Source organism: Notothenia rossii (genome assembly GCF_949606895.1).
Source record: "Notothenia rossii genome assembly, chromosome: 2".
Taxonomy (NCBI): domain Eukaryota; kingdom Metazoa; phylum Chordata; class Actinopteri; order Perciformes; family Nototheniidae; genus Notothenia; species Notothenia rossii.
Genome location: NC_136904.1, coordinates 33448802 through 33462601, shown reverse-complemented (window position 1 = coordinate 33462601; position 13800 = coordinate 33448802). Strand labels below are relative to the sequence as shown.

The window sequence follows — 13800 nt, the reverse complement described above, 5'->3', positions numbered from 1 at the left end:
GCATATGCTGAGATCTCAGATTTCACATAGAGCTGTTGAGGCATGGACCGGTGACATACAAGTGAAGATCAAATTTTAAGTAGAGCTGTTCAGAGCCGCAGTGTTAACCATCATGTAAAGTTTGGTGGCGTTCTTAGCATGTCAGTTGGAGATATGACATCATCGTGTTCCATGGCGAGGGATCGCCTAGCATCGAGCGAACGCGAACTTTGGCGCCAAATCACGGGAAAAAAAGTTTTGTGATGTCTTTTTTTCGCCCATGTCTCGACACGCTACCCGACGAATTTGGAGTCTACTGGATGAAGTCTCTAGTACCTCATTCACACCAACGCAACTCCGGTTCAAGCTCCGTGTTAGAGCTTTTCAGGTTCAGAACCGGTTCTTCGGTTTAGCTCCGGCTCTTTTCACACCGCCCAGAGTCCGACTGGTGCTGCGTCATTGCGTCATCGTTTGCGTCATGACGTAACCGTTTGAGTGCCTGCTTCATAAAGCCAAACCGCGCGGAAACCCCTCACACCTGAAACCGACAACAACAACAATGGCCCATTGTGCTCCAGCTTCCTCTGTACCTCTTCGGAAGACCAGATTCCCAGTAGGTAGCTGGTCTCTTCAGTGGACCACTGCTGCTTGTTAAGTTTCTCCATCGTTGTGTACAAACTGGATAAAACGCCGGCTTTTTGTTGGTGTGCAGGAGTTGATCCCGCCCCCGCCTCAACGTAAGCGTGACGTATGTGGTGCTTTTGCTTTGGCCGGACAATTTTTTGGTGCTCGAAATGAACCGGATTCCGGAACTAAGAGGCTGCTCCGCCGCGCTGTGAAGAGGAAAACCCGGTGCTTTTCAAGCTCCAGCTCCGAACCGGCCCTGAAACACCGTTGGTGTGAATGAGGTATAGGAGGAGTTTGTTGAAGTACGGAGGACGAAAAAGGCGATAAATCGCGTTTTTCCGACACCAAATTCAAAATGGCCGAATTCCTGTATGTTTTTCATACCCCTCTAAGAGGCTTTTTTGTTGGTTTCCTCACCCTAGATATGCGTAGCGATTACAATAGGCTATTTGCCGACCTCTGGTCTCAGACCCTACAAATAAATAAATAAATAGTGCAAGAAAAAGTCTATAGGCCTATACACATACATAGAATATGATATATGTAAGGGCAGAATATGAAATTAAATATTGTACAGTAAAATGAAATGATGGCCTGTGGAATGAAACTGTCTCTGAGTCTGGTGGTTTTTGTCCTTTGTACTTTTTGTACCACCTACCAGACGGCCAAAGATTTTATATTTTTATACCAGTAGGCTATAAATTAGTATTAATAATTGTCAGCTAAAGGATGTAATATTTGTAGTTTTGCTAGAGAAAAACACACAGGTTCAGACACTTTTAAAATAAAATTAACATATAAAAGTGTGAGTAAGAAAAAAAAACATCTAACCAAATTCTTCAATAAGTAGCCAAGGTATCAGCTCCTAGAGGGCGGTATTATACGCTATAGACTGGCTATTATTGATTTGCAGAATATCTAAATTTAGCATAAACCATATGTTATCAACTTTTTCACTTGTTCAATTTGGGTATATTTGTAACTGCTGATCAGTAATAAACGGTATTGGCGTTATTATTGTTGTCTTTATACACCCGTGGATATTGGGTGTTTGTTTCAAATCGGTAGGAAATATAGGTCTGAACAGATACACTTCCTGTCCGCTTGCTTCTCAGAGAGTTAACTTCCGTTCGACTGAAGCGACGGCTAGCTCGTTTGGTCTTTCAAGTTAAATACTTATTTGTACCCTTAATCAATTGAAACCCTCGACCAGGCAGTCATGTCTAGTCGCGAAACCCACGACATGAAGCTCCCTCCGATCCAGTCCACGGCCGGAGCCGTGCCGGTCCGGAATGAGAAAGGTGAGATGTTGGCCGTTAGCTAGCAGGCGGCTAGCGGCATGCTAAGTTAGCCATCTAGCTTAGCGTAACGCAACTGTTCATACAAATAACACTAAAAGTCTGTGTGAAACGACTAAAAGATCATCATAAATACGTTAGGTGGACTTAATAGTAAACTACGGTTCATGTTACGAACAAGTAGGAGATAATTCAGCAGCCTTTCATAACGTGTTGTTTCATAATAAGAGGCCAAAACAATCACATATTAGCGTGATGTGTGTTAGTGGGTCCACATCATGGATGTATAGTCCACATAGGCTACTCTTGGCAACGTAGTGAAACTGGAAATGCCACAGCAGAACAACACTTACTACTACTGTCATACATTATGTACAACAAATCAGTGATGGAAGAAACATTCAGATCCTTGAGATGCCTGTGATAATGGGCTATAGAAATGACATTGCCTTGATTCTGACAATAAAAAAACAGGCAGCAGATAACACATACTTACTAATTGATGATGCTTATGATCTATTTTTTGAGTAGTTTTCTTTAGTAGTTTTTAGTTTAGGATGTGCAATTTACACGTGGAGACAGGGATCATAACATTGTCATAATGTAAAAGCATGATCGTATGATGTGCTCAATCTCAACGACAGATACATTATATAAAGCTTTAGCAACTTATTCTTTATTGCCCAAAAGTCTTGGTATTTTCTTCCTTCTACGTTTACTAGGGTTGTTTTCGGGGGCAAGGTGTGTCCTCCATAGCCTCAAATCCAGCAATATGGGCCTTGGAATCAAATGTCCATATTGCCTATAGCCTTTTACTTACAAACAAATAGATACTTTTCCTTGAAGCATCTGGCTGATTGGATTGCTCCTTGCAATAAACAAGTTATACATCCGTGGTGGAAGAAGTATTCAATATTTCCTATTGGATTGTAGTGGCAGCTTCCAAAACCTGATGCATCCCAAAAAGGATATTTGAATGAAATGAATCATCCCTCTTGTGACTAAACAACAATTAAACGCTCTAAACCTGACAAAGAAAGTGTGCTTGCAGAGATGTTAAATTTCTAGCCCTAATTAAAGTATTTCAATCCAAAAAGTAGATTAAATTAAAAAAAGGTACTGCCTTGTGGGATATTTTGTGTGTGTGTATGGGACAGATTAAATAACAACCCTAGCCATTGAAAGCATGCATGCTCAGAAACACATACGCTAACTGCTTATCTGTGAAATGTCCTGCTGGTTGGATCCTTGAGTTCAAACTAAGACAGAAACTAATGGTGTAATGCTAAGGGATGGAGTTTATGAGAGTTTTTTGAAAGTGAAATAAGTGTTTCTTCCGAAACACCCTCAGCAGCATCAGGGGTGAGAAACCTTGTCTAAGCTCACCGTTGTCTCTGCTTCTCCCAGGTGAGCTGTCCATGGAGAAGGTGAAGGTGAAGAGGTACGTGTCGGGTAAACGTCCTGACTATGCACCAATGGAGTCTTCGGATGAGGAAGAAGAGGACTTTCAGTTTGTTAAGAAGGGAAAGGAAGCAGAGGCCGAGGCGGAGCTGGAGGAAGAGGATGTCTCCGACCCACGTCTCAAACGCTTGCTCAACCGTGTGTCTGAGGACGTGGAGGAGAGGTAACCCGTCGTTTGTTTTGACTGTTAAGATTTTTAAATGTTGCTTCCATTTTAAACTCATTTGAACACGCTGCTACCCTTCTCTTTGTCCTCAGACTGGCTAGACACAGACAGATCGCAGAGCCTGAAGTTGTGGCCGAGAGCAGCGAGGACTCTGATGAAGGCACATGGCACCCTGAGCGGGAGGAGAGTAGCGAGGAAGAAGAGGAGGAAGAGGAAGAAGTGGATGATGAAGTAGGTTTCTTTTGTGCCGTTTAATTTGAACAAAACATGAGTGGCTTGTCACAGTCACTTAACAATTTCCTAATTCAAGGAAAGTTTTTAAAGCAGACTCTCATTGTGATCAGGAAATTGAGAGGAGGCGACAGATGATGCGACAGCGCGCCACTGAACGGAAGAGTGACGACGTAGAGGTGCTGGAGGTGGAGGAGGAAGGGAAGTCGGGGGCTGAGTCAGAGTCCGAGTCTGAATACGAAGAGTACACAGACAGCGAGGATGAAGCTGAGCCACGGCTCAAACCTGTCTTCATTCGCAAGTATGCAGTGAAGCCACCGTGCCTTTAACTCCTGACTGTAGCTCAGTGATCTCACTTTACGGCTTTAGCGCATGACCACAAACATCTCACTTTCATTGTTTGACTTGAAGGGTAAGCCAAGTAAATACAGAATATTCATAAAAGAGATGCATTCATTTAAAGGAGAGGTGTCATGGCCATTTCCACTGATCATAATTCAATTGTTGAGGTATACTAAAATAGAAAAATACTGTGCAATTTTCCAAACTCACATTGGTTTCGCATACAGCATCTCTGTAAAGTATGTGTATTCAGCAGTATTCACTTTCTCCACTAAACGGCTCGCTGCATCTCCCCCCTGGAACCTGGGTTGGAGTAGGGGCAGACCAACGCCTTGCAACGGGACAGAGCAGCTTCCGGATGGCGGCGTTGGGGCCGGGTGGCTGGCTGGTGGTCCCGAAACCGAGACTATAGGACACTGTGCTTCCTGGGGAGATGAGGAAGGAAATGTGACGCAGGGAACTGCGTCACTATGGACTGATGGCTTTGGGCCGGGTGATTGTGCGCACCTGGGGCCCTGGGTTGTCCCTCCCCCCTCACCTGTGTCTAATTGTTTTCCCTCACCTGTGTTTGATTCCTCTGTGTATTTAAGTGCTGTCTTTTGTTGTGCTGGGGTCAGTGTGTGTGAGCTGCTGCAGGCTGGGCACGTGAGCAGTTTGTTATGGCTGTGTCATTGTGTGTGATCTAACATTGGGTTGATCATTTAATAAATGCCCCGTCGGGTTATATTTTTGGATGGTACTTTGAGGGTTTTGACTGTGCACACCGTTTACATGCAGAAAAACCTTCATAACACACAAGGGGACGGGTAATAACCGGAAAAGCATGACATGTCACCTTTAAGTGATATACCGTAGTTGTAGTCGGATACTGCAGTGCCTTTCCCTTTTTGGTAGTCAGAAATGTTAATGATACTGGCTTTTATCTGATGAAAAACAGAAAATTGGATCCAGGTCCAAAGTTAAAGGTCCCATGTCATGGCCATTTCTACCGATCATAATTCCATTGTCGAGGTTTACTGGAATAGATTTACATTGTTCAATTTTCCAAACCCACATTGATTTCTCATACAGCATCTCTGTATAGCATGTGTGTTCACTCTCTGTCCTAAACGCCTTGTTGGAGCTCCTGCCTCCCCCTCCCTGTGAGCCCACTCTGTTCTGATGAGTCTACCACTGTTACAGCGGAACATCAGTGATTATGTGTTACAATGGCGTTTGTTAGCAACCAGAAAATGACACCAGTAATGACAAACAGATGAGAATGCTGCATGGGGTCTGGGTGCCTTGTTGGCGGGACATTCCGAGGCTCACTGCTGCACGGAGCGGACAGCGAAACCCAGCCCGAGCACACACACCCGCAGCCTGGCTGCAAGTGTGTGTGTGTGTGTGTGTGTGTGTGCTCACACACTGCAGCCTCGCCGCGTCCCGCCGTCTCAGGCTGACAAATCTGCGGAGCTGCAGCTGAGAAAAGATTGAGTGTGTGTGTGTGTGTGTGTGTGTGAGGAAGTCTTAACTTAACGGCGCCGCGGATTGGTCCATTTGGAACAATTGATCCATTTAGGTATGGTTACGTCACCATACCCAGGAAGAAAGCAATGAAAAAGAGAAATCTCCAACGAGGCGTTCTGGGGCAGCATACAGGTCTTTTCTGTGTTAGAGTTTTACTCCCTACAGGGTGTACTTTGAGGGTGTGTGACTCTGCAGACCGTTTACATGCAGAAAAAGCTTCATAACACACAAGGGGACGGGTAATAACTGGAAAAGCATGACATGGGACCTTTAAAGCTTTTATGTATGCAGGTACTTAAAGTTTATAAATAGCATTCCGTTGCTGGTAAAGATTCCCATCGTAATATTATATATTTTGTTGCATTTGGCTCGTTTTCATGTTCATAATTGTATTTTGTGACATGTTTACAGATCATATACATGGACAAAAAAACAATATAACACACTACAGGGAAGGGAAAATGTCTTTGCCTATATTATTCTCAAAATGAGTCTCAAACATAAGTGAAATTTATTTTTGCAAATGATCCGACACTGAAATGGAGTTTTGACCATCATTAATCTGTGTCCTGTTTGCTCCGCAGGAAGGACAGAGTGACGGTGGCGGAGCGGGAGGCCGAGGAGCTGAGGCAAAAAGAGCTGGAGGTCGAGGCCAAGAAGCAGGTGGAGGAGCGGCGGCGCTACACCCTCAAGATTGTGGAGGAGGAGGCGAAGAAGGAATTCGAGGAGAACCGACGCACGCTGGCTGCTTTGGAAGGTCTGGACACTGACGGAGAAAACGAGGAGGAGGAGTACGAAGGCTGGAAAGTCAGAGAGCTGAAGCGTATCAAGAGGGACCGAGAGGCCCGAGAAGTGTGAGTAAACTACGATATGACTACTTTATGATCACATGGTGTATTTAGACTTTCCTAATGAGCGGTGTTCTGTCCTCAGCATGGAGAAGGAGAAGGCCGAAATCGAGAGATTCCACAACCTGACGGAGGAGGAGCGGCGGGCCGAGCTGCGCAACAGCGGCAAGCAAGTCACCAACAAAGCCAGCAAAGGAAAATACAAGTTCCTGCAGAAGTACTACCACAGAGGAGCCTTCTTCATGGTGAGTCTCACAGAGCAGAACCATTTCACTAGAGGATCTACTTTACAATACTCTTCTCTTTTCAAGCCCAGTGGAGACATTGAAGAGAATGATAGGGGTGATTTTCTCTAGTTTTTTGTCAAATAGCATACAGGTACATTGACTGCTATTTATCCTTTTATTTTTTTGTCCTTTTATTATTCTTTCCATTTCATTTATAGAAGGTGCTACAAACTTTTGTATTCTAGCATCTGTATTGGTACAGAATAACCTCCTTGAAAAGTTTTCAGATTCTAGTGATTTAATTACTTTTGTTAATAAGTTGTTGAATAGCCCTATTATCAATTTTACAGATGAACCTATATGTTTTAATATTTAGATTATTGGACCAATTTGACCTCCAATTAGTTTTAGAGAAAGCTTTTTTTTAAGGGACAATTGGAGCCTGACTGATACAATGGCACGATGACATTACAGAAATGCATTAGATAAGTTAGAAATGTATCCATTATAACATTTCCTGTCCAGTACATATCGTTGAAGTTATCGTATAGTTTGATTTATGAATATATTGAGCTGTGCTTGTTGCTGTGCGTTGTGGAACTGTTAACATGACTTTTGTTACAGGATGAGGAGGAGCACGTGTACAAGAGAGATTTCAGCGCGCCTACTCTGGAGGATCACTTCAACAAAACCATCCTCCCCAAAGTCATGCAGGTTAGCTGCTTTTCTTTTGCTACACTACACAATGTTGTTGTAACACAAAATAATGTCAATCAGTTTGTGTACGATGGTGCAAAAACATGGAATTGGCAAGATTCCAACTTGACAGTTTCAATGTTGTTGCTGCTCCACAGTATAACAAATGTTACATTGATAAGAAATTAGGCTACTTCCTGCCTTTTTTAAATATCTATTTTGTTAGTCAATCGCAACAGCCTTAATCCTAATTTTACCTGCCATATACCATGTAAACTCTTGATTTTTCCCCTCGTCAAAATGCACAAATATATAATTATTTGTACCTGCTTGTTTCACACACACACAAAAAAAAGTGTGCCTCTTTAAATGGATGCTCCTAGTCTTGTCAACGTTTAGGAGATTCTTTATTCTGACTCGATCTGTTCTGGTTTCTTTCTCCCTCTAAGGTCAAGAACTTTGGTCGCTCTGGACGCACCAAGTACACCCACCTGGTGGACCAGGACACGACGTCCTTCGACTCGGCCTGGGCCCAGGAGAGCGCTCAGAACAGCAAGTTCTTCAAGCAGAAGGCGGCCGGCGTGAAGGACGTGTTTGACCGGCCCACAGTGAAGAAGAGGAAGACCTAAGATGTGATGAAGACTTCAGCTTCAGAGACTTTTCAGAGGCACAGCCTGCAGTTTATCTCCTGGATTTTTGCTGTGGAAGGAAAGCAGCAAATAGACTGATTCCACTGCTTTGATCATATTGATGAGTTCTTCACCCAGGAAATAACACCATGATTTCAAATTGTTTCCAAAAACCAGAATTAAGATGAAGCAGGTTTTCTATTTGCAATTATACAGAATCTTCTGTCAAAATGGAATACACGATTGACGAAGATATTGGTAAATTGTCTATTGTACTTTTACAACAGTGAGTTTTTGTAAAAATCAGCAAGTGTCGACAGTATGCATATCCTTGTACCGACTTCCTGCGTTACCTTTTTGTTTCAAAATACAGCCATTGTAACTTGGTTTGCTTGTGTTTAAATAAAACTAGTTTTTCATTTTTAATAATTTCCCACATTAATCACAATAAGTATTAACTACGGTCACACAAGTACTCGGGTTAACTTTTATTTTAAAAAAACAAAAAAAAGAATTGTTTAAAGGTTTTTCACCACTGATTTCAATCTGGTGGTTATGAGCTCTGTTGAAAGAAAAAAAAGCAACCAAAGTGAAGCAGTCCAGTGTGTGAAAGCTGTTCAGTTGGTCAGAGTCACTAGCGCCTCCACCACGTTCCCCATGTGTTCCCTCAGACCGCGCTCTGCCACGGACCGAGAAATCTCCATCTCTGACATCTGCAACATAACGACACAACATGAACCAAATGTATTTGAGTGCTTCATCAGACATTGTTAATACATTTTACTTTTCATAACACCCAAGGAAACTACAATTTGCCAAATATTCAAATACGTTTAAAGTCACAGAACACAAACAGGCAATCAGAGAACATCTAAGTTGACAAACGATAGGGACAGGTTATTCAGGGAGAAAATGATGGTGAGCACTACAGTGAAAAGACTAATTTGAATAGGTGGGTTTTGAATGTGGTGATTTTGTCAGACTGTCAGGTGTGCGACCTGTGCAGCTAAAAGCCCGAGCCCCAATGGTGGGGTCGGTATGGTTAGCAGACCAGCAGAGGGGGTATACTCCTGAAAGAGGTCAGACAGGTCGTGGTGAGCAGGAGCTTTTTGTAGTTGATCATAAAAATGCTTTTAATGGAGAACAACTCACGTCTGGAATTCAAATAAATGACACCTACACACTTGCAACCAATTGAGATGCAAATTACCAAAAGTACATTTTCACACCCTTGTGTATCATGAAATATCAAATTATGCAGCTGCATAATATACAATCTTGTATTAAACCTTTGCTAGAGTAAAGGCTGTTAAAGCAGCAGATTAATGCTCACGTTAATGAACTCGTTAGTTCATGTGGTTAAGTGGACCAAACACAGACATGTGGCTTCAAAGTGATCTGAACAGATTAATGAAACAGAAAATATATATTGAGAGAAAATCTTACAATTAGTTCCACATCCTCTCTCTTGATGGTAACTTTGGCCAACTCTTTTTCTCTGAAAAAGAAACAACACAGTGAGCTGCAGATTTGAGATGAACACTAGAGGAACTGCTCAAAATGGAGAAATTTGAATCTGATGCCGTCACAGCTGGACAGACTGCAGGGTTAACATTGATCTTGTAAAAACAAAAATACAACAATAATCTTACCTTTCTTGTTTGGCTTTCTGTTCTCGTGACCTTCTGTCTCCAATCACTGACATGGCCTGAAAGAAAAACATTTGTTATTCATAAATGTATGTTTTAACATTGTTTAAAATGCCAGTCAACTTTACCACAAACACATACAACAATATTCAAACACAAACATATATTTCACCAGTAAATAAAAGTGAGACATTTAGCACATTTTACTACAAGTACAATAAAAATATTGGGCTATTACCATATCATTAAAAAATAATTAAAACGTGTTTATTGCTAGATATGATGTCACTGTTATACATACAAGATACCTCTGATTTTTTACTTTCTGAATAATGTTACAAAATAAGATAAACACCTGGGCTGAGAAATGCAAGTCCTTTGGCTTAATTTAAAAAACATTAAGTAAGTATTGATTGCCAAGGCCCAATAATGGGATAAAGAAAATAACGAATCTGAAAAGTAACTAAAGCTGTCACACAAATGCAGTGGAGTAAAAGTAAAATATTATATCTACCCCTGATATGTAGTGGAGTGAGTTATAAAATTGCATAAAGAGGAAATATTCAAGTTAAGTACAAGTACCTTCAATGTGCTATACCATCAGTGCTTAAATGTTCTTGTTATATTACACTACTGTCCCTTTAACAAGTAGGCTCGTTGAGGCAAAGAGGAAAGTAACGTTAGCTTTAGCTAGCTGGGAGGCAGTTCACGACACTTCTACACCAGAATTGTATTGTTTTGACTCGAGCAAAAAATGTATAAAACACCAAGGACATATATTTGAAACAAATACTTGGTATAATATCAGTAAACAGCTGTAATACATGTGCTGGGGAGGATGTAGCGACAGTGCAGCCGGCAGCGGCCGCATGTTTCCCGGCTAGCGTTAGCCCGGAGCTCTCACCGTTTCTAAATCGGAGCTGGAGATCTCCTTCTCCTCCGCGTAGTCCGTGACTCTCTCCAGGTCAGCGGCTCCGCTGTCATGTTTGCGAGGCTTTTCTGCTGGTTTCCCCGTGCAGTTATCCTCGACTTCCAGGTCCAAATCGACGTCTCCCTCTGCTGCCATGTTTGCTAATGTCAGGCCGGAACCAAGAGGAAGGTTCCTTCGAGAGTCGGACGCAAAACGGAGTAGTACCGGAAAGATCTTCTTCTTCTTCTTCTTCTTCTTCTTCTATTTAATGGCGAATCGCTTCCACTTGGAGCATATATCGCCACCTACTGTTTAGTTATTAAATGTTCATACTAAATCCTTGTCCTCAGACCAGTGCTTTTGAGGAATTTGAAGATCAGCTTGTTTGCTTCATTTCTTGATTTACTTTCAAATATTGCCTTGAAATCCATGTCCTTGATGTTGAGTTGTTCCAGTGCAGTTTTCAGAATGAATCTTTGTCTGTTATAGTCCGGGCAGCTAAAAAATACATGATGTATTGTCTCTGGATGTTTTCCAATCAGATGCAGTGATGAGTTTAGTCCAGAGTGTCCCAATTTTATCCTGCTGTTGATGCTCTGCTTTCTTCTACTACTCCCCCAAGTGCTTCCTGTTCCTACTTCCCTTTGTATCTGATATAAATGTCTTCCTTTGGTGTTACTGTCCCATAGTTTTTGCCATTGTTGCTTGATAACCACTTTAGTAGTTAGTACTGCTCTACTGATGGGTACCATAATATCAATCTGGTTTGCTTTCAAACCACATTTTGCCAGTTGATCCACTACTTCATTCCCTCTAATGCCCACATGCGCTGGAACCCACACAAATTGAACAACAATTCCCAGATGAACTAACCTAAACATGCTTTGTAAAATTTCATGTAAAATATCCTGACGACATTCTGAAGAGAAGTTGTTTATACTCTCCAGAGCTGCACTGGAGTCAGAGCAAATGACCACTCGCATTGGCTGTATTTCCTCTACCCACTGAAGTGCTAGAGAGATAGCCATCATCTCTACTGTATATACTGCAATGTGATCACTTGTACGCTTTCCCACTTTGACTTTTAACTCAGGAACATAAAATGCACAACTCGTTAGACCATTTTCTGGATTTTTGGATCCATCAGTAAATATTTTTATAAAGTGCCCATATTGTTCATGTAGAACAGTGTTCACATAAGCCTGTACATTGAATTTGTTTTTCATTGAATGTACCCAACAATGGCAAAAACTATGGGACAGTAACACCAAAGGAAGACATTTATATCACATACAAAGGGAAGTAGGAACAGGAAGCACTTGGGGGAGTAGTAGAAGAGAACAGAGCATTAACAGCAGGATAAAATTGGGACACTCTGGACTAAACTCATCACTGCATCTGATTGGAAAACATCCAAATGGCAATTGTGATGGTTGCCAACAACCAGAGACAATACATCATGTATTTTTTAGCTGCCCGGATTATAACAGACAAAGATTCATTCTGAAAACTGCACTGGAACAACTCAACATCAAGGACATGGATTTCAAGCCAATATATGAAAGTAAATCAAGAAATGAAGCAAACAAGCTGATCTTCAAATTCCTCAAAAGCACTGGTCTGAGGATAAGGATTTAATATGAACATGTAATAACTCAACAGTAGGTGGCGATATATGCTCCAAGTGGAAGCGATTCGCCATTAAAGAAAAAAAGAAGAAGAAGAAGAGACACCCCAGGTGAATAGGGTAATTTTTTTAACAGCTATATGTATGTATATATGTATGTCTATGTATCAGCTAGACATTTCTCCAGTTAATTACTTACAATAAGGCAATTGTTTTTTGTATTACAAGTTTTCTGAAATAACATGTTTAAATATGCAAATTATCTCATTAAATATGCACATATTTTAACACATTTCAGGAATCGAAATCTGAACTTTGGATAAAGCCAGGTTCAAAATTCTTGTTTCATTTTGTAGTCATATTAGTATCTAAGGCTTTTACAGAAGGGATATTGGATATCTCTTTTTTTCACTCCATAAATCAGAAAATACTGTCAACAGCCCTAAAATATCAATTTTCGCCATGTTTTTAGGTGTACAATGTTGTATAATTCAGGCTATGTATGAACAAACCCTTTATGTAAAAGCCTTCATAATATTGATAGGAATATAACTGGAAGGTTTGGTGTATCTACGTGCTACTGAAGTGGACATTTCGAACTCAGAGTAGGAGAAAAAACTCATTTTGAGAAAACGACCTTTAAAGATTGCAGTGAGGCGCTAGCTAAACTCTCCTGTTATTCGGATGATAGCTTGCGCATCGACGCACTCCGTGAAGGTATTTCATGTTCGGGGTCATTTGTTTTTTGTATAACCTTGCTTTGTGCAAGTGACAATTGTTGTCGTCTTCTCTGTGAATGTTTTTTTCGCCGTTCTTTTGCCATTTGAGATTTCAATTTCTAGCGGAAAGCTAACCAGGAAGTGTTTTAGCACACCACGTGACGCATCTGAACGAATCACGTTGTCAGAAATTGACACCAGCCAAGAGACCCCTTTGTACTTTCACGATTGGTTGCTGATACAAAGGAAATGACCATATTTGGATCCGATGAGATTGTGCAGGAGAGACACAGCTTTCCAACGATATATCTGTTGACATTGTGCACACAGCGGTCGTGGTACTTTATGTTACGTTAGAATCGTAACTTTTGGAGAAATCTACAGACGCAAATAGACAAACTATAGTAAAATAAACACTTAAAGAGCATCTTACAGGTTTTTTTTTTTCTACATTTATGCTTAAACTTGCTTGAAAATTACAATTGAAAAGTGAATGTAGGATTTGATATGTTTTAAGAGACATAAGGGCAGGAATTCAGAGGGAAAGGAGCAATTTTGAGCTCTGCTCTTAAAAACGGCTTTTTTTTAAGGTCATACGTCAAACGCATCATATTACATAACAAAGGGGAAACATCTCCGCTCTCTGACCGCGGGTATAGTTAGTAGTTGCGTTGAGTTGAGCGGTTGTGTTTTAGTGAGCTGGTATTTTTCGGTAGTTTTACATTGTATTTCACCATTTGTAATCATGGTGCAGTATTGTGTTTATGCACAAATACCAGCCTGTCACGACATCGAGTCCACAGTTTCCCTCACGGGAAAAGGACCGGAGCTAGCGTTCGTTCCTGGGTGCGTTGTGCATCCACCTCCCTGCTGCACATACTC

General features: G+C 41.3%; 2 protein-coding genes across 2 annotated transcripts; one reads left to right on the top strand and one right to left on the bottom strand.

Moving 5' to 3' along the window:
• The first annotated feature begins 1693 nt into the window (after nt 1-1693).
• Nucleotides 1694-8442, top strand: mfap1 (microfibril associated protein 1). The gene is made up of 8 exons (XM_079666455.1): nt 1694-1907; nt 3312-3528; nt 3624-3762; nt 3876-4063; nt 6198-6467; nt 6547-6706; nt 7313-7402; nt 7834-8442. Exons 1-8 carry the CDS (start codon nt 1826-1828, stop codon nt 8011-8013), a joined length of 1326 nt encoding a protein of 441 aa, XP_079522581.1. The 5' UTR covers nt 1694-1825; the 3' UTR covers nt 8014-8442.
• A 46-nt stretch (nt 8443-8488) lies between these two features.
• On the bottom strand, nt 8489-10801 carry hypk (huntingtin interacting protein K). The gene is made up of 4 exons (XM_079666459.1): nt 10567-10801; nt 9666-9721; nt 9460-9511; nt 8489-8726 (listed from the first exon to the last, which is right to left on the bottom strand). Exons 1-4 carry the CDS (start codon nt 10726-10728, stop codon nt 8631-8633), a joined length of 366 nt encoding a protein of 121 aa, XP_079522585.1. The 5' UTR covers nt 10729-10801; the 3' UTR covers nt 8489-8630.
• Nucleotides 10802-13800: the final 2999 nt, after the last annotated feature.